Source organism: Haemaphysalis longicornis, unplaced genomic scaffold (assembly GCF_048455015.1).
Source record: "Haemaphysalis longicornis isolate Haplotype H1 unplaced genomic scaffold, Haemaphysalis longicornis Haplotype H1 scaffold_1, whole genome shotgun sequence".
In the NCBI taxonomy this organism is placed as follows: domain Eukaryota; kingdom Metazoa; phylum Arthropoda; class Arachnida; order Ixodida; family Ixodidae; genus Haemaphysalis; species Haemaphysalis longicornis.
In genome coordinates, this window is record NW_027526203.1 from 459,818,742 (window position 1) to 459,843,602 (window position 24,861).

At 45.3% G+C, this 24,861-nt stretch overlaps 1 protein-coding gene across 1 annotated transcript; it reads left to right on the forward strand.

The window, feature by feature from the left end:
* The first annotated feature begins 638 nt into the window (after positions 1-638).
* On the forward strand, positions 639-23,229 carry Cn-iiib (cytosolic 5'-nucleotidase IIIB). Its single transcript, XM_077687951.1, has 8 exons — positions 639-955; positions 1,709-1,807; positions 1,918-1,987; positions 2,108-2,154; positions 2,246-2,421; positions 2,508-2,670; positions 7,063-7,263; positions 16,628-23,229. Exons 1-8 carry the CDS (start codon positions 824-826, stop codon positions 16,730-16,732), a joined length of 993 nt encoding a protein of 330 aa, XP_077544077.1. The 5' UTR covers positions 639-823; the 3' UTR covers positions 16,733-23,229.
* Positions 23,230-24,861: the final 1,632 nt, after the last annotated feature.

The following is a 24,861-nucleotide window of genomic DNA, read 5'->3' on the forward strand; positions in this document are numbered from 1 at the left end:
ATAAAATCTTCATGCCCATCATACTTTGCCGCTAGAGTATCGATGCGCTTGCCCAGCTCAGTTCTCGAGGCCACAGGTTGCAACAGATTGTCTAAGGCGCGCCGCGTGAGGAATCAAAAAAGGACCTTTTTACGGTAACATGGGGTGTGCAATGAATTAATTTTTGAGACACGAAGGAATAAAACTGCGCGGAAGACGAGAACGAAAACAAGAGGGTGATCGGACGAGCGCAACTTTCAACTTTTTGTGGCCTGAGCTTATTGCCAGCACAGAACGATAGTAAATGGGTGGACTTTCATCAGGACGAGAATCCTATGTGCATATCATAGCGAAATGTCACAATATTGGCCCTGTCGCCCGGCACACTGCCCATGTGCAGGGCATTCCCGACCCAACAGAAGTTCAGAACCCCATTTTCGGCAGCCCGGACATGGGTCGCTTCAAATAAAGTTTCATCTAATTTACTAACAGCGTTAATTTTAATGTGGATTCAAAAGAAAAATATGATTCAAAAGAAAAAATATTCATCATGAAAAATATGATGAATAACAGTATTTGGTGGGCACAGCCTAGAGGGAATTAGCCGTCACCACGCTTCAAACCGAAACCAGAGAAACTTCTAACATCATCATCATCATCATCATCATCACCGAGACTGCTACAGCAACCAAAAAGTTGCTTGCACCTGCAGGTACGTTGAAGTGGCACCGTGGCTCCAAACTTGGAAGAAAGAAAACCAACGAGCAAGTCATCATCGTGTTTCTCTACTCTCATTAAGCACTTGGACAAGTTGCTCCCATCGCGGTGGAAACCGGACGGAAAAATGCCCCGCAAAACGGAAAGTTTCGTCATGTGGACCGCGCTGGGAATCGGCACCGCCGTCGTAGTCTCCTTCGCTACCACGGCACTTTTGCGCAAGCGAAAGCGGGCGAAGGCGAAACGAGTTATAGACACGGTAAGGGTGATTTTCAGCTATCACCGAGGTCGGATCATGCTTCCGCACTGCAAAGGCGGCGCGTCCGTCCCGTGATACTGGCCCGGAGTAATGACCGGCAAGGGTACGTCCTTCACGGCCAACCGCATTGGCGTGGCACCCGAGAGTTCTATTATGCTAGGCGTCTCTGCACCGATGTGGAAAACAACTGCGAGCAGATTTCCCCTTTCGGGAGTCGTAAACAGGCTGAAAGAAAGAAATTGGGTTCTTACACCAGCACGCTTTTATGAATCGCCAAGGTTGCGACTCCGGTTTATATTCAATGGAGTTCTTGTCTGTTCACAGAATGAATGGATGACTCAATGTCTAGCATTGCAGTCGCGTATTGAGAGAAGTACTTGCAAGAAGGTCCCTGCACAACCACCTGATCGCACAGGCACTGAGCGCCTACCCCGACTTGAGTTGTCATAACTGAGCTTTCCATTTGGTTGAAATGCTGAGGCAAGACGGTGTGTTTACATGTCAAGGGGACGAAGGAGCTATTTCATTCCTTCAAAAATCATGGGCTTAAAGCTGATACCAAAGATTGAGAACTAGTGAATCCTTTTAGGTGGTGTCAGTGACTTGTCTTTCAAAGCACGTTAAATGAAATTGATTTTAACCCTGTGGTTCGCGCATTACAACAATTGGGCTGCTGTACTATTAAAATCTAAATGGACTAACCTTTAGGCGACACTTCAACTTTCATGCTAAAATAAAAATTATATATTTCAGATCTTGGAGCTCCAGAAGCCTTGTGTTCGAATGAAAGACCCCGAACATGTTGAAGAACTTGTGTGCAAATTGATTAAAGGAGGCCCAAAGAAACTTCAGGTATTCACATTTCTCTTGCTCTAATCAGCTTTTCAAGTGCAGCCATTACTGGGTTTTTGATTGTTCATTTTTGCTTCTCGTTATTGGTTAACTATTTTGTGCTTCTGCAGGTTGTTACAGATTTTGACCACACACTCTCAAGGGCGCATATGAATGGGAAGCGTTGCTGTTCAACTCATGGTAAGTGTTTGTTGAATACATTTTAATATGTATGAGACTTCAGCTTCATGGCCACAGCCACAACAATGCAACTTACGACTGACTTTTCTTCAAATAACCACATTTTTTCATGCACTGCAGGGGTTCTTGAAAATAGCCAAATGATCACAGATGAGTACCGCGGACAGGTGAGGCACAGCTCATGTGCCGCTAATGTGGCTGTAAAGCATTACTTGTTCTTTTTTACAATGATCTCTCCTCCCATCTCCGTTCTTTTAGGCACAGAAACTGTTTGAAAAGTTTTATCCCATCGAAATCGATCCCTATATGTCTACAGAAGAGAAGATACCATTCATGGTAGAGTGGTACTCGGGGTCTCATGCCATTCTCGTCAACAGCGGAGTGAAGAAGGCAGATTTGCCCAAACTTGTCGCAAGTTCATCCATCAGGCTGAGGTTGGGCAACTTCCCAGTTCTTTTTTCAGCACATATGTGTTCTCACAAGCGTTGTTTTATTTCTTTATTTATTTTTGGCCTTGCAGGGATGGCTGCGAGCCGTTCTTTGAAATGCTGCACGAGCATCACATACCCACCCTAGTGTTCTCTGCCGGCCTTGGTGACATCCTGGAAGAAGCCCTGAGGCATTTCCAGTGCCACTTTCCAAACCTCAAGTTTATCTCCAACTACATGCAGTTTGATGAAGAGGCAAGCTTTTTTCCTTTTTTCTTTTCTCCTCCGAAGAAAAATATCATGACATTGATTGCACTTCCAGCCATATAATTTTCTAGTGTGTAAATTTGGTGACACATTTTTCGGTGCTGAAACTAGGACAGGGGTAGAAAGAAAGCAGAGGGAGAGGACAGGGGATGGGTAATGTGTGTTGGCGGAATTGCAGAGCTGGAGAAAAGAGCATTCTGATCGTGTTCCTTTCCCACTCACTCAGCACAGCACCAGTTGCAGTAATACAGGAAATGGACAGCCCTATTTGGTTCCACAAGAACCCGGAGGAGGGCGGGATGGGCAGGGGCAGTGTGCTTGCACGTTGCTGACGACATCTCAGAAGATCGCCTTTGTTTGCTTTCAGAAAACAGGAATTGTTTAACAGCCAGATGAAAAACGTGTGCACATGAGTATTGAAAGCCTTGACACGGAGCGAGGAAACAAGAGCGCATTTTTGTTCTTTCCAAATGTGCTGCCTTACATGTGAAAGAATTGCAGTGTAAAACTTTATTCTGCTCATTTTCTTGAAAGTGCATTTATCAGGCGATGCAATTACAGTGATAGGGGCGTGGATTAGAATGAGTATTTCAGTGACAGGCAATACATGCAGTAAACACGCACTGTACTTATTGCCAGGTGGTGCCTCTTGCTTGACTACATCAATGCATTGAACCGTTGTTAAACATTTTAAACTAAGTGCTACGTAAAAAGAAGTCTTAGAGTTGTTTTAATTTTCAAATAGGATTCTTGAGAAAGTAAAGTTTTTAGCAGAGGTGTGTGAATATTCGAAGCACCAAATAAATTACAAATGGTGTGTGCTATTCAATTTGATTCGCAGCACGGTTTTACCATTCAAAGTATTCAAATTTTTTTAGTATTTGAAGTTTAAGAATAATTTAGCAATAAAAGTTAGCTCTACGTCACAACATCTGAACTTTCAAGCTTTGCCACATGACATGTTGTTTGGGTTGCTTTTTTGTACGACGGCAGAGCTGTGCGAAAATGCCCTTCATGTGTAACCCTTGCACAGAACAAGTGTATGCTAACTCTGGTGTATGTTCGCTGAAGTAGAACGTTACGTATGCAAATTGTTTAAGCTGATTAACTGATTGTGTGGTTTAACGCACTGACGCTACGCAGTCGATGAGGCGCGCCGTAGTGGAGGGCTCCGGATTAATTTTGACCACCTGGGGATCCTTAACGTGTGCTGAAATCTTGAACACACAAGCGTTTTCGCTTTTAGAAATTGCTTAGAGTCAAAAAGAGGCTTTCTGTCAATACAGTTGCATGAGTGGAGAATCGAGAGATGTTAATTGTTGTCTTGCAGTGAGGCATTGGTCATACCAACCACTAGTATGGCTAGCAGGGGCCTGTTTTCAATGACCGAAGGGGCTGCAGCCAGTCATACAGTAAGAGCTTGTTAATTCAAACTTCATTAATCCAAATTTATGGATAATTTGAACTGTACCATTTGGCCCGGCCAAGTCTTTATATAAGGCTATGTATAAAGAAGCCCATTAATTGAAACCCAGGTGGGTTCTGCCACAGATCATTTGAACGACGCACCACTGCGCCATGCCTTGTTGCTTGGCTCACAGCCAGAGAAACGCACCTTGTGCCTACACACAAGGCTGTGTAGAACAGAAAGGGCAAAATATGGTGAAACCAATCTAAATCCCACATAATGGACATTTTGAGAGACGCATTCTTTTTGAACTACGTTGGAGAGGATGCAGTGGTGTGTGTGGCGCGCTGATAGGTCGGAGCCTCGTATCTCAGGTCAGAAGTGCAGAACCTGTCACTGCCCCGTGATGACAAGTGGAACGGGGACGAAGCACAGTGCGGCTGTCCGCTCAGAAGTCATGGCCGGTTGGAATGCTGCCCGTCTCTTCTTTAGTTTTTAAAAAGGCGAAGATAAAACTTTCTGCTACATCAATTTGTGAGAGCAAAAAGTGCCGAGTGTTGCCCTTAGGGACAAAGGGAAGGCTGCAAGGGACAAAGGGAAGGCTCAGTTGTAGTCTAGCGAGTGTCCTGTGTACTTCTTCTTCGTCCGCGTCTATTTTTCGCTAGTAAAATGCAGTCAGATAACCAACTAGCCCAACTTTATGCCTTAACTGCAATCACGGGATTTTTCGAGCATCAAAGTGTCGACATGCCCTTCCCAACTGCAGTGCACTGTTGTTATTGTTGACTTTCATTATTTCGAACTTTCATTAATTCAAACTGAGCTGGCATCCCCTTGCAGTTCGAATGAACGAGCTTTTATTGTATATATTTCATCCATTCACAGCATGTTGAGGAACCCACATTTCTTGATGGCAACGTAGGCCAAATTTTTGTTCCAGTCCTTTGCAATCACGTCTTAATCTTCTATTTTCAATTTCTTGTACTATTTTTATCCACCTCTAGTACATGAACACCCAGATGTGTTAAGTCCTGATTTTGTAGTTTATGTTTTGGAAGCTGCATGAGTACTAAAGCAGAGATTTTCATACTCGAAAATATTCTGTTCGATTCATGGTCAGTTTTTACTATTTGTTTTCAATTCACAGAGCCGCTTTGATATTTTCACATTTCTAGTTTTTAGTAAATAAACTTATCATTACTCAAATTCTAAACGTTTTTTAAAGCAATTCCTCTGTATACTTAGATGACAGGTAAGGCCAGAATGTGGGTTAAAAAAGTCCTCCCCTTTCCTTCAATGCGCTGGTATAGTTAGTGGCAGAGCAACTGAGGGTGTCACAATTGACAGTAAGAAGAGAAATCTTCCAGCAACTGCGGGAACATCGTCAAGAGTGAGAGGCAACGCTTGCGTGGCCTAAGTACTTACTCGTAGAATTGGCATCTACGTAGCTTGCCAGGCAGTTTTGCAGGCCCATGCGAGGACAGCCCTTTGTAGCAAGCCAGCATTGGCGGTGCAGACATACTTTCTCCCCTCCTAGGCCACTGCAGCTAATGTGGGGAAAGGGGCCATGGCATCCTGAGGGGGTAAGCAAGCAGGGCAAGAGCTGTGGACAGGCATTTGGTGCTTGTACACTGTGGCAGTGGTGCAAGTGTGAAGCATGCGTGCGGGTATGTTGACTTGACAGGGGTCAACATCCTCACTTTACATACTTCCTGATTTTCTTTCGCTGCTCAAACAGCACAGCTGCCATTTTAGGCTTTTGGATGGTCAAGTTGGCGGCCTAATGAAGCAGCAACAGTAGCAGCCAGGCTGCTCAATGAGATCTTGAACGTGTTCACGAAGAAAAAAATTTGTCCAGAAAAAAAATTACCACTCGTTTAGCTTTATTCGCAAAATACATGCAGCCTGCATTGATGGTTTGTCTGGGTGAAATTGCATTCCCAAAATGGTGCATGACAGTGAATGCAACCGAGGAGATATTCTCATCATTTCTCTGGCCTACCGCCATGGCGAAGCCAGCTGTAGAACAAAATCTACTGTGTAGTTGAATGATGGCAGTGCAGAAATAATTTTGTGCATGGCTTCTAAGAATTGGCATGTGCAGTTCTTCTTCTCTCCTTCCCCCTGGAATTTTCAGGTTTGAAGGAGGAAGAGGGTGGGGGTAAATATGCCTGTCGTGAGATAACAACCACCGGTAGTTCTTTTTCTTTTTGTGAGCAATGCAGCAAGCTTATGCGGCTTTGACATCTGCTCTCACCATGACCAGTCAGCCACTTAGCAGCGCCATTGAAGAAAAACTTAATAGCAGAAAAAGAGTCGTAAGGTTTCTTTTGCTGTATACAGTCATTTTTTTTTCTCCTTGTCACGTTCTCCCTCTCCTTTTTTTCTTCCCTTGGGTTTCCTTTCCCTCCTAAAAGAAAGCCTACATACACAATTGCTTCCAAGGACGTGCCAAGTATGTTGTCCCTGCTTGCCACTTAGCAAGAGACGTGGGTTTTTCTCACACCACTGACTGCATGCAGCATGGCATGACTGCTGCACCAAAGGGGCAGGCAAGCCAGGCTGTGGTGCTATGGTACAGCTGATCAGCTGGCTGAGCACAAAGCCTTGCACTGGGAGTGGGGCGGCTAAGTAGCCCCAAGGGGGCATTTGGCCTACACAGCCCACCTATGCTGAACCACGTCTCTTAATGTACAGTCCTGGCTCTCTGGCTACCAGAGAAATGCATTCTCCATTGAAGCAGATGATGAGAAATGTTTGTTATAGGAAGTGTTTGTTTAGGCAAAGCTGCCAAGGCCAGCTTCAGGTAAAATTGCGAGTTCCTAATTTCGCCGGAATGGCATCCAGAGAGGTAGTTTATAAATATTTCCCTTGCCCCCTCATGTCGTACCTGCCGCACTAAATAAAAGTTACTATTATTATTATGTGATCACATTCTTTCTTCATAGAGTTCTTTACTGCATTCCTCTCAGGGCACCATAATTGGCTTCAAGGGTGAGCTGATTCACATGTACAACAAGAACCATTGCCACGTGAATAGCTCCGAGTACCACCAAGCACTGAAGGACAAGACCAACATTCTTCTCCTGGGAGACTCTCTCGGTGACCTTGACATGCTCGCTGGCAATCAGCAACAAGATGTGGTACTGCGCATTGGCTTCCTTAACAGCAGGGTAAGACAGGCTACTGTGCAATCTGATTCAAATGTTAGTGCAGTGTTTATTTCATGATGAAGTTCATTACTTTTAGTTGTAATTGGATTGCGAGTTGCCGTGAAGGGAGCCGGAGCTCTTAAAGCATATCCGTACACTGTAAAAAAAATATATAACTACATGAAAAAGTTTTGTATCTTTATCTCAAACCCCTTCCCCATCAACCTTTTTGTTTGCACTTGAACATCCTTTTATTGTATTCTGCATTCTGAAACAGAAAGTACGTTTAACAGGATGCCAGAAATATTTGGCTCACTGACAGTCTGAAAGAACTGGTGACACCTGCCAGTTTCGGTGCTTTTGACTCAGCTAAAGCTGTATCATCTCCAAGTCAATGCTACATTGTGAGTGGCTGTTCACTGCACACAGTTCACTGTTCACAATACAGTGTCCTGAACGAGTTATTAACAGCGGAGAAAGTGCTGCACCTAAGTCCCCCAAGACAGAAAGGCTGTTGCATGTTGCATTGAATGACCTATTTGTGAATCGCAGTGCCAGAGTTGAGGGAAGAAATTTGGGGGTCAGTCCTCTTTCGCAGAACTTGAAAAGAGGTGTATTTAAATGCACAAACACATACGCACATCTCCTCAGTCGGCTTCTCATGTTAATGAGAAGTGGATGACACAATGTTGTCATTCCTTGAGGTGGTGTCATGATTCCGTTCCTCAGTGCGTGGGATCGTACACCACTGTTCCCTTTCTCAAGTGTGAAAGTGAAGTGTCTTTCTGCTCTGCTGTCTACTCACCATCCACTGCCTTTCACAAGGAGTGACCTCTCACCCCTCCTTCCTTCCCCACCGAGTGAGGAATCACTGCCGTCTTATGAGCGGAATCTTGATGATGCGTGGAGCAAGGTTTTCCTGGAACCAGGCACATGTGCTGTAAGATAAAAATCCTTAAGGAATTATGTTTCCAGTGGCACATAAGTGGGATTTATAAGAATCTTGTGCATCATCATAACTCCTCAACGGCCTTGAACCCCATTTGAGCCTCAGTGTTGACACCTTAGCCGGAGTGTGTATTGAGCAGGATGAACTAGTGGCGGAGGGACTTCATGACATACATGTGTACAGACAAATTTTCTGCTGTAGCGAGGTGGATATCACATTCTGCGATTCAACAGAACCCAATTGTGGATCTCCAAAGTTAGTGCAAGGTGGGCCCCAGAATGCTCATGAAGGCCACTAGACTGATGTGCTGTCAGGAGAACTTGGGACACGGTTCGTGAAGACAAAGTGGATTTTTTAAAGACGATAGTCTTTCTTGGGCTACTTAAACCCAGAATTTTTGGTCTGTCTGTATGTCTGTCTGTCCGTCTGTCTGTCTGTGACTCGATTCAGCCAGCCGGCCAAAGTAAAACAATGCCTGTGCAATAGTCTTATATAGTCACAGCTAAATGTGCCCGTCTAAGTCCGGTGTAATGTTCATACTTGTCAACATTGTTGAAGAAGAACGAGACACTACGCAAATATGAGACAACAAATTAATACAGAAGTGATATTTGCAGCGTTCCTTTATAAAAAATAGTACATGTTTGATTTTGGCGAGATTAAATACTTCATCAACTGAAGAAAAAAATATCACTGTGCCGTCGCGTGCTGTCGCCCGCGCCATATAGTTTCTGGCGGCATTTGAAGAAATCAAGTGGCAAGAGTTACGAAAGGTTCCACTAGATAGGTTCCACGTTCTGCTTAAAACGCACGTGGACTAGGGAAACGCGGTTCTATAAACTTTGAAGTAGGGTGCCTCGATTAACACGCGTCTTCGCCGTACGGCAGCGTTGGCATCGAGACACCGGGTTTGGAGCAGTGGAACGCGGGAAATTTAAAATGATTTAAGCAAACCTTTGGCGTCTTTACCTTGGGAGGAGCGCGACGCAACAGGAACAACACGAGAGGTGAGCGGGAAAGCGAAGGGAGGCATTTACTTGGCAAAATTCGATAAAGACTATCGTTTTTTAACGACATTTGCAACGAAAGGAGCAGATACGCGGCCAATTTTTTTCTTCAGTCAGCCCCCGGTGATGACACTAGGGTCTGTAACAGAGACCCGAAGTCCAAAATAGAGCCGATGCAGTGGAACCACAAGTCATAACCAACTACGAAAAAGTGCAAGACAGAAATTTACAAGCAAAGTCACGGTGACTGTCTTCTGGGATGTTGAAAGCCTGCTCATTGTGTTCATGCCACACTAGCCATTCATTACTGGGGAGAGCTCTGCAAGCAAAGAGAAGGGGAAAGCTTGCAGCCGGTGTCCTGCTCCTTCACAGCAATGCAGGTGTTCAAATGTTACATCACGCATTGCAGGCTGCCATCCGAGAGTGTGGGTTCAAGCTCCACCCATCTTTCACTCCTGACTTGGCTCCCTCTGATCACTTCTTGTTCTGTGTTCTGAACAAGGCTGTCAGTGGACAGCAGTTTTCAAGTCATGAAGACATCAAGGCAGCTGTGGCGTCCTGGTTTGAAGATCAAACTGAAGATTTTTTTTTTTTTTCCTCGGCTAAGTGACACTCACTGGAGGAGATCCGGATGAAGTGCACTCAGCTATTGGGTGACTGTATTGAGAAACAGAATAGGTTGAAAAACAAATTGAGAAACGAAATAGTGGCATGAAAAACAAAGGACTACATTGATCGGTAACTGGGACTTAAATGTTAGTTCAATGAACCACCTACTTGATTGAATGTTGCACAGACAGGCGTGCAACACAATGTGGTCGCCGACTTTGGCAACTGGAGCCACGCAAGTGACAGCATGGGAGAGTCACCTTCAGCAAACACGGGTGCGCTTAAAGGGACCCCGAAAAGCTTTGTGAAGGTGGCAATCAAATGCATTCAGGTGGTAGAACACATAACGGGGGATTTTTGAGCCAAGTGTGAGCCCCATACGTTGTACAGATAATTTGTAAACAATTTTTGAAGATCGCTTTTCTCAGCCGACGAGCGCGACGCCGCAGCGAGCCGACCGCGGCTGACGCAACGGCGACCGCGGGTGACGCAACGGCGATCGCTGCTGACGCAACGGCGAAGGCGCCCCCTGATTCGCCCAATCGCCGGCAAGGTCGGCCGCCGCCGGCGTCACTGCCATTGGCTTCCGGCTGCTCTTCCTCCTTCCTGCGCGATCCCGAGGCAAAGGCGGGTCCGCAGTGATTGACGCGAGCCTAGGCGCAGGAATGTAGCTAGCTGCTTTGAAGGAGGCAGAGAGGGAGGAGGAGTCGATCGGCAAGTGGGGAGAGGTGCCTTTAATTGCTTCTGGCGCAGCTAATACTGAATGTAGATCAATAATTCCAACGGCATTGCATCGCTATATTGGTGCTACGTGACAATGCAGGCCTTTTGTAACTTTTACAGAAGGCTTTTCTGGGTCCCTTTAAGTGCACATCCACTAGCTTTCTTACCTAGGTGTATCAGTGATTAAAAGCTCCTCGTAACAGGTTGTTCCGCAGACCTAACGCTAAGCAATTAATCAAAATGTCAGACCATAGTGTTTTTTTTATCCTATTCTGCTTACCCTGAAAAACAGCTGCAACATTCTTTTTGTGCAAAAAAATCTATTTTATGCACTACTATATAAATGGCGGTTAAACTACTACTACAGTAGAATCTCGATAAACGGAAATCGCTTAAACGGAATTGCCGCTTAAACGGAACGCAAGTAAGTTGGTTGGTTTTGTATTCAGATAACGTAAAAAAAACTCTCGGTAATCGGAACTAAAGTTTCCACGTCACCGTTTAAACGGAACCAGAAATGGAACTTCTTGTGAAACCAATTGGCATGAGAATCAGCTTTTTACGGTTGTGGCTGTTTCGTGATTGGTTTTTTTTTCCTCCCTCCTCGTAAGCCTCGTCTCGTTAGTGGTCAGCCGTGTTAGTGCAACGAATGCAACATCTCAGTTCTTGTTCCAGTCGTATGGTCTCGATTAAGACGCCGAGATTATGGGGCTCTGCGCCTATTGCCTCATTCGTGCCATCGTGGTGCTATTCGCGCTTCATTACCGCGTTGCTGTCTTCTACATCCGGTGGCTCGTAAGCACCCGCGAATTTGAGGCCTCTAGCCTCCGTGAAGATGCAGTTGCAAGGACTCAAACAAAAATAATTGACGCATTTTGTAGTGCACAGCGACTCATTGTTGCCAAATCAACTTTGTGAATGCTGTGCCTATGCTTCTTGTAGTTTTCTTGCTTTCTGAAAACTATCAGCTACAGTCACTTTCCAGTGGTTAGAGTTCCATGAAATGCCCTTAGAAGTGTGTACGCACATAAATTTGCACCTTAGAACATCTCTCTCAGTAAACGGAACTAATTTTTCCGGTCCCTTGAAGTTCCGTTTATCGAGAGTCTACTGTATTTTCTTGTTTTAAGCTGCATTAAATGCAAACTGGAAGAAAATACCTATTCTAGGCTTGTTTGTTAGTGCTCTTACTTTCTCTAGAGCTGATGTTCTGCTTGATAACAGGGGTTGTTTTGTGCTAAGACTTGACACTATTACAAAAAAAAAGCAGAAAACAAAAACTTGCCAGGGACATGACATCTGGGTGGCTAAACAAAGTTTAGTTTAGGGGCCTGGGCTTTCGGCATCTCGTGTCGTTGTCGTAACCGTCGTCTCATTTAGTCACGGTGCTAAAATACCAGGACACCCATTTATGCCTCACGCTAGAACGTAACACATGCTAATAAAGCACCGGGACCCTAGTTTACGCCTTGCGCTGAAACGTTTTGTAACGTTTACTAAAAAAACACACGTTTTCGCCTCGCGCTAGAACACTTCGTGCTGTGAAAACACGAGACTTTTACAGCAAAGCTGTATACCTCTATCCCCAATGGTTTTATCTCCGTTGGCAAAAATGCCAAGGCACCAAGAATACAGTTATACGCAATGCATACTTCTCCCCCCCTCACCCAGGTTTCACGTTAGTGATGTGGCCCGGGATTTTTTATTGCACAGATTTTTGGGTGCCCTGCGACAGTGTGAAACTTGGCCAGTTGGCACATACTATAAATTAACTGTAAAAGTATAAATACAGGGAAAAAAAAATTCCCGCGCCTTCCCGCGAGGGGAACACGAGTAAATGCAGAGCATTAGGGCCTCAGTACTGGTTGAAGGCAGTGTTGCTTCCATCGCTTCTTCTGTGATGCTGGAGTAGCAGACACGAGTAAATGTGGGAGCGAGCGTCAACCAAGGAAGGAAGGAGCAACGCAGTGACTGAAGCACGAGCGACCGCTAGCCGCTTTATATTTGCAGCGCGCGCAGTAGAGGGAGAGCAGTATGGGGGGGAGAGCGCGCATGCGCAAGCAGCGCGCACCCTTCTACGCCCCACCGCGCTGCTATCACGCACGTGTTACGCCGAGACTGCGACGGAGCGAACGGGCTGACTACGACGCATGCGCGCTCCAGCTGCTGTTGAGAGAGAGGAGGGAAGGAGGAGAAGCGCACCTGCTGCGGACGGGGAGCTGTGGATGCCGTCCGACGCAGGAAGAGGCTAAGAAATGCTCTGCATTTAAAACACACAACACAAGTTCCTTTCTTCACGTCTTAGTGCTGCTGCCCTTATTTCGCCAGGGTAACACTGTTTCACAAATCTATGGAGCTTATTTGGTTCGACAGACTATCCCAGATATCTCCTTCCATAAAAGTGTTTTTAAAGCATGAATTTTAATTGGAGCAGTAAAATACCAAAGCTCACTTCATCTTGGCTTTAAAAGGGCCATGAAGACGAAATCCAAGTTTGGTTCATTAGAAAGATTAGCTCATTAGAATAACAGTGACACCACTTTTATTGTGAACTTCACTTAAACAAGCTGTATAATGAGGAAAATAGAGAATAGACATGCGTCATCCTAGCTACTTTTTTGCGCTGAACTCGTAACGTATTATGGGCAGCTTGTTGCAATTGGCTGAGGCCGTCAAAATCCAACGAAAGTAAACAGGGGTTTTAAGCGTCCCAAATGAGCTATGTACTTGCGCCTAAATTTAGCGCAGATTCTTTTTATAGAAGTAAGACTGTTGGACTAAGCAATGGAATTTATGAACGACCATGCAATAAAAGAAGCACGAGTGCGTATGGCGTGCACCATGCCGGCTGACATCACAACGCGATTACTATCAACTGCAATGATAAGCCGGGTACAAGCCTGGCCAAGAAGAAAACTGTGTGTGGACACTGGCCCTTCAGCAGTCTCGTTCCACCATCTATGGAGGCGAACAGTAACCTGGCTAACAAAAGAAGTGTTTTTGCTGTGGGCGGCAGCCGTCATCAACATACTGACATTTGTTTTGTAATCCTGCCCTGGATATGTCATTGTCGACATCACAAAACACACAATGTGGCGGGAGAATTAAAATTTTGGCTTTAATTGTTTCCTTTCTCAGTGAATAGAGCATTGTTTGCTGCTGGAGAAGCGCTGAGGGAACTATAAAACGGCAAACGTTTCGAATAAGGCAGACTTGTATTTTGTCTTCATGGCCCCTGTAAGCCTTTGCTCTGCCTTGACCTTCTACTAACCTTAGAAGCTTGGTGTTCACAGGCTTGGTGTTGCAAAGGCCGTGATGGCCCATGCCACAAGGAACACAGGGTCATGATGCATTCTTTTTATATTCGTCAGGAGCTTCAGGCTTCGACACGCCGCGGCCAGTTGCCGTGGCACAGGCCTTTTTCCATCTGCTAAAAGCTTGAGTAGTGTGTAATTTTTTGCACCGTGTATATTACGATCTTGTAATGCATTTAAGCTCAATGTGCTGGCTCCCTGCACCTGCCAGTTGAATGAAGCATGCACAGTCATGAACCATGGCCTGGGGAAAGCTGCTTTGCAGCATTAGCCATTCTAAATGTTGCCTGGTTGTCACTACTGAATATAAGCTCAGAATAATTTTCAGAATAAGTGTTTACGAACACATTGGTATTGTTGGTTTGCCCTGGCTTACAAACTGTAATGCAACTTACAAATTGAAGTTTTGAGATTTCACCTAAAGGAGTACTGACACGAAATTTCTCGCTTTCAGGTTTTATGCTGTAAAGAATACCTATTGGCCCAGTAATTACGAAAATCGAACCGAAAGCCGTCAGCCGCCAGCATAGAATTAATTATAGCACGTTTATTGCAACCAGTTTCAAATTCGGTCGCCGCGCGGGAAAATGGCTGTTCGAAGGCCAGTCTGCAAGCGGGCCAGCCTTACGTCACGGTCTCACCCGTGACGTCAGGGACGTTCGTCGCATCGTCTGCTACGATTGCACATGGTCCACACTCGCCCGCGCAGTCGACATGTCGTCTGAATTGTCCGACTCGGATGAGTCGCTGTCACCCGACAGACAGAACAACTATTTGGCCAGGCGATTAGGCCGGCGATGTCTTCGCCGTCGTCCGTTTTTTAATATCACTGTGGCTCGAACCGGCGCAGACCGTGATAGCAACAGCTTGTCGCCACTCTTATAATCAATCTGATCGCGAAAAAGAAGTTCCACATGCGAGAAAGTAGATGTTAGTGTGGTGAAAAATTGTGCTAGGGGTTGTTATCAGCGCTGAATTTAAAAGCGGCGTTCAGATATATGCCGCGATGGTAAGCCTACGCTGACCGACAGCGGAGGTTCGGCCGTTCGGCGCTCTGACCCAGCACTGCCGGCACCGCGGTGCGGCAAGCGGCCGAAAGATGTTGCCACCTGCGCGCTAGAATCAAAACAGGCCACGGCAGATGTCTTGATCACTGATCGCCGAAACGGGAATTATCGCCAAAATAAAGCTCTATATGCGAAAAAGGGGACGATAGTGGATTGAAAAGTTGTGTAAGGGATGGCCATTCGCAGTTGTACAGATACCGGATCAAATATTCGCCACGATACTAAGCCTAAAGTTCCCAACACCCAAGCTGAACCGAGCAACGCCGAGCCCGCTGGCTTGGGCGACAGTTCTTGCGGCCGCCGCCGCGCACGAACTCAGTCCACGTTTAGCACTGCATGTCGTCGCGTGGAAAATAATGCATCTTGGCGTCGTCGTCGATTTGCTGGGGGAGGCTTCCACGAGCAGTACTTCGCATTCCGCGAGCTTGCCATAGCACAACTTGGGCGAGCTCGGCGACGCGCACCGCCGCCGACATCGCGCACCACGCGGTGCCGGCATCGCGCAGTTTTCGGCACCAGTGCAAGGCAACACCATGCGCCGGCCACGAACTGAAGAGCAAAGACGTCGAACTCGCAAAGTGCGCAAAGTTTACAAGCATTGCTCACACAGCTACACCCACGTCTCCTGCCCAAACGAATACCACCGACAACAGCAGCGCAGGATATCGTTTCCGGTTCCGAAAACGACTATATGAAGTCACCCTGAACCGGCCAGACACGCAGGCCGATGTTTCGTCACGCCGAAAGCGATTTCGCTAGTGCTGCCGATTTGTGGAAGCTCGCGGCCGGGACAATCAAACTCGATTTTAGATGTGATTGCGGCCTCGGATCACTCCAAAAATTTCTGTGAGGTATCTGTACAAACTACTGAAGCCATTTATATCATTTTTTAGGCGTCAAAATTGGTTACTAAGGTGGTTACTAAGTTGGTTACTAAGGAATTCGTGGTACATATAGCCTTTTCCCATGTTTCTGTTGCATAAACTGAGTTGCAGCTTAAGCGTGTGTTTCGTCTCCTCTTTACCTTTGTCTTTGTTTAATGTTCGCTAGTACCATGAATTCCTTAGCTGAGTTTTCACCATGTTCATCTGTTTAATGCGCATGCTCACCACGAATAAATAAAAAAAAGCAGTGCGGATACCAAGAAGCATTACTGGAAACCGCACTTGCTGATTAATTTTGTGCCACCCTTGGCTGCAGCATCGCAGAAAAATACACGTTCAGTGGGAATAACTGTAAAGTCAAATTTCTGCCATACTTCACATTGGAACAGTGCCCCCCCCGTCCCCCCCCCCCCCTCTTTTTTTTTTCAATATTTACAAGTTACATCCTTGAGAAACAAAATTTTTGCGTCTCAACAAAAATTTCTCAATCTTGCCAGAAGGGCTCTTACCTGGAAGGTAGTTTTGTTAATATAAGGTGTGAAGGCATGTTTCTGTTGTGTATGGCAGCAGCTGCCCTGCGTTGCTCTGAATAGGGAAAAAGTTGAGCCCATGTCAAGCCTGGCAAAGGCAAGGTGAGGGCAAGTCAGTCGAACAATTTTTGAGCATGGCTTCTCCCATTAAATAGCCAAGGTGCCAGCTATGATGTGGGAAGCCGCCAGTAATCTTGTAAACTCTTAGGGATAGCACTTGGCTGCGCTAACTCGTGTCAGTGTTGTTTATCAGCTCTTGGTAAAAGCCTATGCTAAAATGAAAAACTTCTCTCTTTGTACAGATCGAAGAACGTCTTCCGCAGTATATGAACAGCTTCGACATTGTCCTTCTTGACGACCAGACGATGGATGTTGTCAACGGGATACTGCGAAAAATCATCTATTAAAGCAGGAGAATGAGTGTGATGACTGGCGCAGTGACCCTCATCATACAGCCCTTCACTTCTCAGTCAAACCCGTCGCAGTGGCTCTGTGGCGAAGAGATTGTTCTGCTGAGCCCATGGACACAGGTTCGATCCCAGCCGCACCGGCCGTTCTTCTAATGGAGGCAAAAAATGAAAACGCCTGTGTGTCGAGATTGCGGTGCACATTAAAAGGTCCCCAGGTAGAAATTATTCAAGAGCCCTCCACTATGGCAGGCCTCATAACCCAATTGTAGCTTTGGTGCCTAAAACCTTCAAAATTAGATTTTTTTTTTCACTTTTCAGTGGAAAACAGCAGGGGAAGTTTGACATAGTTAACAAGTAGCGCATGGTTCAACCAGTGTGATTGTTTCTGCCTGTGGCAGCTGCTGACAGAAGACTTAGTACTATGCCTATTGATCATGACAGGGAGTTGCGAAGGCTTTTGTGGGTTTGTGTTTTGCTGTAGCATTTGGAGAAAGGGGAAAAAAAAGCACAGAGAAAACCAGTCAGAGGACAAGCATATCCTGTAAACCAGGTAGAAACTCCATTGTTATATTGACATGTTTGGGCTATTCCTTTGTGCTGTATAAACCTTAAGTTATTTTAACTTGACCTCATTTCTGTGTGTGACCTGCTGCGAGTGTGGTCAAATTCCCCTTTTTTTTTGGTCAAATAATTATGTAAAGCAGTCTTACTATGTTCGAACCTTTGAGCATGCTTGTGCAGAATAAAGAATTATTGGCAATGGCACTATATCTACCGTACATGCCGTGTCAAGTTTAGAACCTATACACATCTTTTGCAGCTTGTTAAGGAGGCACTGAGAAATGTTCGCAGTGTGGTAGAGCTCTTTCAGCTGGAAGCTGTCCCACTACTTAAGCCAGGCACTATTTAACCACAAAGGGATGTTGCTTTGTAAATAAATACTGCAGTTGAAGCACGCACATTGTCACAGCTACTTTGCCTTTTACTAGCCGTTCTACCGTTTTACTCTAAAGCATTTGAAGTGGTGTACATGTAGAGCAAGCTGGATTGCTTTTTAACTATTCTACCTGCTTGTTTTGAAGCATTTGAAGTGTGCATATTATTAGGCCTGCTTTGCTTTGTACTTGTTACTCTATCTGTTTCCTTTAAAGTGTTTAGGTGTGCACTTTCATGAACCCGCTTTGCGTCACATCACATCACTTTAATACCTTAAAGACCCCCCCATGTCGGGGGTATTACATAAGGGGTGGGTTACAGATAAATGTACACAGGTCGTCAAATGGGAATGTGCGTGGTGACCTTCTCTTTAAATGTTGATGAACACGTGATGGCCGGATCGTCACAGGGAAGGCCATTCCAGTCCACTGCTACACGGGGGAAAACATGCAGGGCCCCGGTGCATTGTATGAGTGACAATTTTAACAAAATTTATTATGACCCTCATTGGTGGTGTGCAAGCTTTTGCCATGGGCAATTTTTTGTTTTTAGATTTTACCAAGGAAATTTATTGTGTAAGGGCTATTTATACTAGTACACGTTTCCATCTCTCAGGGTGCATTTTGAAACGGTTGTGTAAAATGCTAAAAACACACAGCAAGGTTGTATAGTTTACAAAGTGGCTGGTGAGATTTAAAACTGCTAAGGGCATTATTGTGAATGTTTCCTCTGCGTTTAGCTGTAGATATTTTATGGCAATTTTCGCTCGTCTGGGCAGCAGTAGGCAGTTTTTATGTCAACATGGCAGCCGTGGCTCTGTGTGAGCATATAGTGGGGACAAGATTTTACAGGCACCATCATGTCTCGTTACTATTGATGCCTCTGTTCCCCAGACAAATCTTTATGCAGCGAGTTGTCCACAACAAATCAAGGTCAAGAACAAGCATAGGAAATAAAAATATCAATATCTATTTAAGCGAGAAAGACGTGGCTTTGCACTGATGCTTTAGAGCTTATTTTTTTGTGTCCGAACGGTGCGACGCATCGGCTACTTGAAATGCACGGTCTCCGCACCCTTTCTTTACCAAACCTTGACAACCTTCATGTTGAGTAAAGGTTGCCCATTCTTGATTGGCTGCTTCTCTCAGCAGTGTTTACTTCAATTTGACGTGCGTAAAGGGCAGCTCCACTGATAACCTCCAGCACCTGGTCGTGACTCTCAGGATCCCAGGCATTGATATCGTCGTCTGTTCGTAAGAGTGTTGACGCCTCTATTTGCGAGTTCTTTTCGTTTAACTCCAAGGAGCCTCCCTCCTGTCTTGTGCCATCCAGATCCATTCCTGGCCGTTGGATTTTTAAAGACTACCATAAAGTTCCGATCAAACGCCCACCCCCAAAACATCGCCCACCCCCCTTCAGGGGATAAATATTCAATTTACTAAAAAGACCCCAAAGATCGCCCACCCCCTAAAATTGATGGCTTTAGTGCCGGTGACTGAACAAAGTAAACACGAATCATCTATTCATGTGTTGATGCGGTCACTTATTTGTCCTTTCCACACTTGAGGCAGAAGTTTGCCCATCTGGTATTTTTTTGTGATAGCTACGCAGTTTTGGTTGGTTGTGCGGCCACTCTTTTCTAATTTTTTGCACCTGACCTGAAAGATTGCCCATCCCGTATTTTTCTCTTGATATCTCTGTGCTTTGAATGGGCGTTCTTTCGGAACTTTACGGTAGCCTTTCTTGGGCTACTTAAACCCGAAACTTTTGGTCTGTCTGTTTATCTGTCCCTCGATTCAGTCACCAGGTCAAAAGAGAAAAGAATTCTGACGCGAGAAGTTTATATAGGCAAAACCTTTTCAAACCATTCTGGTGCCGTACTTTATGGTTGTCTACATTGTTAAGCAAAACGAAAACGAAAGCCTCGAAGCATATTCGAGGCAAAACATAATGCATAACTGGTGATAGGAAGCGTTCTTTTAATTGCAAATACATGTAGATGTGTGCTTGATATTTCCGACAGCAAATAAAAAATGCGCATTGAAAACAATATTTTGACCCCAGCATATCAAAGTAGCTTGCGCCCAGGCCTAGACCTCGTGGCGGCACTCCAAGTCCAACAGTAACGAAAGGTTCGTGTGGGTGGCGCGTGAACAGAGGAGTGCAAGAAAATTGAATTGACTTGTACAAACTTTCACCATGTTTATTGTGTGAGGAGCCAGACAGGAGGGGAAGAGCATGAAATGTATCGGGGAGAGAAGAGAGGCGTTTACGTGGCAGGGGCAGCGGAAGACTATCCTCTCTTGGTGACATTAGCAGCAAAGTGAACAGACAACTGACAAATTTTGTGTCATTTCTCCACAGGGTTTTCTGGCTTTCCCTACTCCTCGTCTAGTCTCTATGCAGCCATTCTTTTGCTATTGTAGTCCACCTCTTCTCGGTCCTCCACATTGATGTCCAGCCGTACTCCTCTTTTTACTTTGCTCCTGAACCCAAGGCGCTCATTTCTTATCCCTAAGCATAACACCAGTCATGCTCATTTCGATGGCACTCTGGGTTAAGACTAGTTTCCTTTTTTAGGAGCCTAGTACAGCCCTAAATTCCTGCCCCATTGCACCAGGAGTACATGCTGGCTGTGTAGCATTCTTTCAGTGACGAGGGTAACCTTGTGTTCATTGCCTGAGAGTGCTGCCCGAATGCACCCTTGAGCCCGCACTAATTATGTGTCCAGTTTCTTTTTCATGGCGAGGGTTATGAGGAAAGAAATCAAGTATGGGATAGCAATATTATTGACTACAATATTTGCGTGCACCATATTATTTGTCCGTTACACTGGTTTAAGGACTCGCAGTTCGTGGTTTGTTGTGCGAGGGATGTAGTGCCGTACAAGTTAGTGGCGACTAATAAAAGGCAGTCCAGCCTTACTTTTTACGCACGATGAATGGTCAGTTATCTTGGAAAAAGGTGATGTTCCTTTTGGCTTTAAAAAAACAAACAAAAAAGAAACTCAACCATATTGAGGAGCACATACACCTTGTCTCAAGACAGGCAACGCACCGAAGTGATTTTGGGGGCACACTGATGACCTCTGCAGCTAACATATTTTTTGAGGTGATGTTAAATACGTGTATTATCCACTTCAGCCTGCAAGTAACTGTCTGAAGCCCAGACTGCAGGGCCCTATATTACCGAGGCACAACTGAAGGCAACAGACTGGTTGGTGCAAATTTTGGCCGCATTGCAAGGTGTCCATTTCATGGGGTCTGTATTGATGAAAGACAACGTGTTTCTTCTTTCATTGTCAAAGCTTGCCTAGGTCAACTAGCAAGAAGAAAGGAAAGAGGGATGTAGGTAAAATCTTGCTCCAGAGTGGGACTGAGCGTTTACTTTTGCACCAAGCCCCACACCAGATGAACCATGCAGAAATGAAATGGCTTTTTGCACAATCTGCATCACTTTGTAGATGTGAAGCTGAATTACAGTTTTATAACAGCAGCATCTGTGTCCCCCCAAGAACTCCCAGATGGCATGGGACAGTGGGAATGACCATGTGCCATCCTGCTCACTTCATTTTGTGCTCTAGTGCCCTCAAAAGTGATTGAAGGCTTATTCTGTGCATTATGTTATAATGTTCATCACTTTTGTTTGGTGTAGTCCTGTAGTGAAACTGCTTGCCCTGATTTAGCTGCTTCGAATCTAGTCCATGGAGTTCTTGCGAGAGTTTGGCAAAACGAAGACTGGTAAATATGCAGCAGCTAATCGTGCACCTCCGTGCATTCCATTGAGGATGCCACATTGTGTGATGTATAGTAAAAAGTGTCTAGCCAGTGGTTTAGGCAGGTTTGCAGGTTCCTCTTGAAGGGTGAATTGACTAGATAGAAGTACAGCGCTTACTTAGCGGAACACTAGTGGTGGCCACTACTTTACTTCCATGAGCCGAGGTATTTTGCCAGCAGAGAGATCTTTTCTTTTAGGTGAAACAGTCTTAGGCTATTTTTTCAGCATTTCATGAAGCAGAAGCCCATAAAAGACTATGGCCTATGGGTGTCCGAGCGTGCACTTTCCTGAACTCCCGACTGGTTGCTCTTTTCCGTGGAGTTGGCTGTGGGAGCACGCACCAAAGCCTGGGCTTGTACCCAGTAGTGCTTGCGTAGTGGGTAGAGGGGCAGCGGACAGGGTTTCCTTGGAAAGTCGAACATCAAGCAGAGCTGTGAATTTTTGTGTACTTTTCACGTACACAACACAATTGCTGAGAAATTGGCCACTTCTTTCTGGTATGCATTGCGTCAGTTTTTCTTTAGATTGATTGGCTTCATTGGCAAAATATCATTCAGTGCATGTTAGTGGCTAGCACATTAAGAAGAAGCGACTCAAACATGGGAAATAGGTAGTGCAGAAGGATTTCGCTTCCAACGTTGATGTTCAGCCTGGTGAATTTGGTATTTACTTGCATGATTTGTTTTTGGGTTTCATTGAGCCTAATGAGGCCACATGGGGACACGCAAAGTGAACCCCGTGTGTCAACAAAGCATATTAAAGCTTGTATATGATTGAACGTTAGAAGAAAACACTTCGGTTACATTTTTTCTTGCTTGCATCGCATGGTGTTTTACCTGGTTGCTAATGTAAAAGTTGGTGCTCGTAGTCCTTCTTGTGTTGAGTGTCAGTGCTATGCGTGATAAAAGAAATGCCAACTTTGTTGTCATGTTCGAGATGCTGCATAAAAAAATTGTATTGACAGAGATTACTTGTTAGTTGGTACAACTTGTGTGCCACAGTTTCAGGCTTATATTTTTAAGTGTGCAAGTACATAACTTGAAAGTATACGTCTGTCTTTATACCAGTGGTGTCCTGTGATAAGCTAAGGGCAGCATTCATCCAACACTGCTCCCTTTCTCCTGCTTTAAGTTCTGCCAACACTGTGATAAGCATGCTAATCAAGTCTCGCATTTGGTGACCTTTCAAACAAAATGAAGGATTATCTGCGAAGTCTTGTCTGATTTCTTGTTCGGAATCTCGTGGCTACACAGGCTTTTTAGAATGCAGATTCCAGATTACTATAAAGCCAGCGGCCCTATTCTCAAATTAGTTCTGCACCATTATAAGAGGTGTTGCCTTGGCAAGCAGTAGTTTTACAATAAAAACTGCTTTCTGCTTTTCTGGCCCCTTGTCCCATCATTTTTAGTGAATCAAACCAAACTGCAAGTAAAGCCAAAATAATGTTGCTTGACTCAGATGTTGCTGCACTGCAAGTATGCATGCTAATGACTCAAGTTCCTTTGTAATGCTGTGCCTTCATTCAATTGAGAGTGTCCAGGTTAACTGATGTCAACAGGGACAATCACTGCAGACATTGTTAAATATGCTCTTCCAGTTCCGCACTACGTAACTGTTACCATCAAGACTTGGCGTTGACTGTTAGATATGATTGTTCATGCGAACAAAATTTGTTCGCGCGCAACCAAATACAATTGTGTTTTGTTGGTTATCTGTGAACAAAGTGGTATTTCTTTACAAAGATAAAGATGGCAAATAAAATCTTGTTGCACTGGGGTTCAGTTGGTTGTCTGTGAACCAAGTTGTATTTCCTTGCAAAGACGGCAAATAAAGCTTGTAGCACTCTGGTCCAGTTATCTGTTTAGCGTGTAGCAAGACGTACTGTTAAGGAACAAGAAGAGAGCGGAGTGGGTCGGGGAACAAACACTTGTTATGGACATGTTAGTAGAAATTGAGAAGAAATGGGTGTGGGCAGGGCATGTTATGCGAAGGCAAGATAACGTTGGTCATTAAGGGTAACAGAGTCGATCCCTAGAGAAGGCAAGTGTGGCAGGGGGTGGCAGAAAGTTAGGTGGGCAGATGATATCAAGAAGTTTGCGGTGATAAATTGGTCGCAATTAGCACAGGACCGCGATAATCGGAGATCTGTGGGAAAGGCCTTTGCCCTGCAGGGGGCGTAGACAGGATGATGATGATGATGAAGAAGACGTACTGTTCGTGGTCAGCGGCTAATGACAAACACTTTCTGGTCCGGACTAAATGTGGAGAGCATGTTTTTGCCACGCAGTCTTGATCCAGCTATGCCGCTGTACGGGAGCACCGTCTGGAAGATTGCGGACCACGTTGAAGCCGAGTAACTTGAGATGAGCACACCCCATGCATCAGCTCGAGCGCACGTCCCCTTTCGCTTCCATTGAGTCATACACTTCAGCAATCTTTTCATTGACTTGGTGCCTTTCTTCGACACGAAGATCAAGAAAGGTGCGGCCACTTTTCGCATTCCTGAAGCTCTTGGGAACTATTCAATTGTGCTTAAAGTATCTGAAGAAGCACCACTGCCGCACCTGCTCAAGACGTTGCGCATGATGCTACAGTCGTCGAATAGTTCCCGAGAGCTTTAGGATGTGAAAAGTGGTCGCATCTTTCTTGATCTTTTTGACGATTGGCAGCGCTGACAAAGTCAACGAGTTCGCGCCTCTCCGGGTGCGCAACCAGAAGACACGTGTGTGGGAGTTGGAAAACTTGACCGCCAGATTGAATTTTGTCACGCCGTCACCAAAGTGTCCATGTAAACTGTGCACAGCTCTTCTCACGCACACAGAAATGTCCTCTTCTTTCACTTTCCTTAATGTGCAGATTTTGCCAGTCTTTGCATAATATTTTAACAAGCACCTAACGATGCTTCAAGTGCACCATGATTCATGTTCATTCCGAAAGAGAATAAACTTTAATTAAATCAAGGAAATGCTTCAGAGAGGCGTCCTCATTCCACGATGCCTTGAGCTCGGGCTGTGTCAGCGGCCCTTTTGATCAGGCGCAGCTGACGCCGATTGGAGCGCCGAACTGGCCAAACCACTCGCCGACCCTTCTCCCTCTACTGTGCCTTGAGCTCACTAGTGGAGCTGCCTTACTACCCTTCAGCCTTACGAGCTGAATTACTGCTCTTTAGCTGATAATCAGAGCGATATGCAACGGCTCATAAATATTAGTGGTCAGAAAGCCACAGACCTCGGGTTAAATTTTAGCACTGACGCAGTTGAGTGTGGATGAACGAAGGGGACAACTACTGAAGAACCCACGAGGAGAACCTTAGGAATAAAGGAAAGCGAAACACAGCTATTATGAAATACTGCAGCATAGAGCTCTGTGGGGGTAGAACAACTATGAAGTAGTGCGAGGAATGTGGAGAGGAG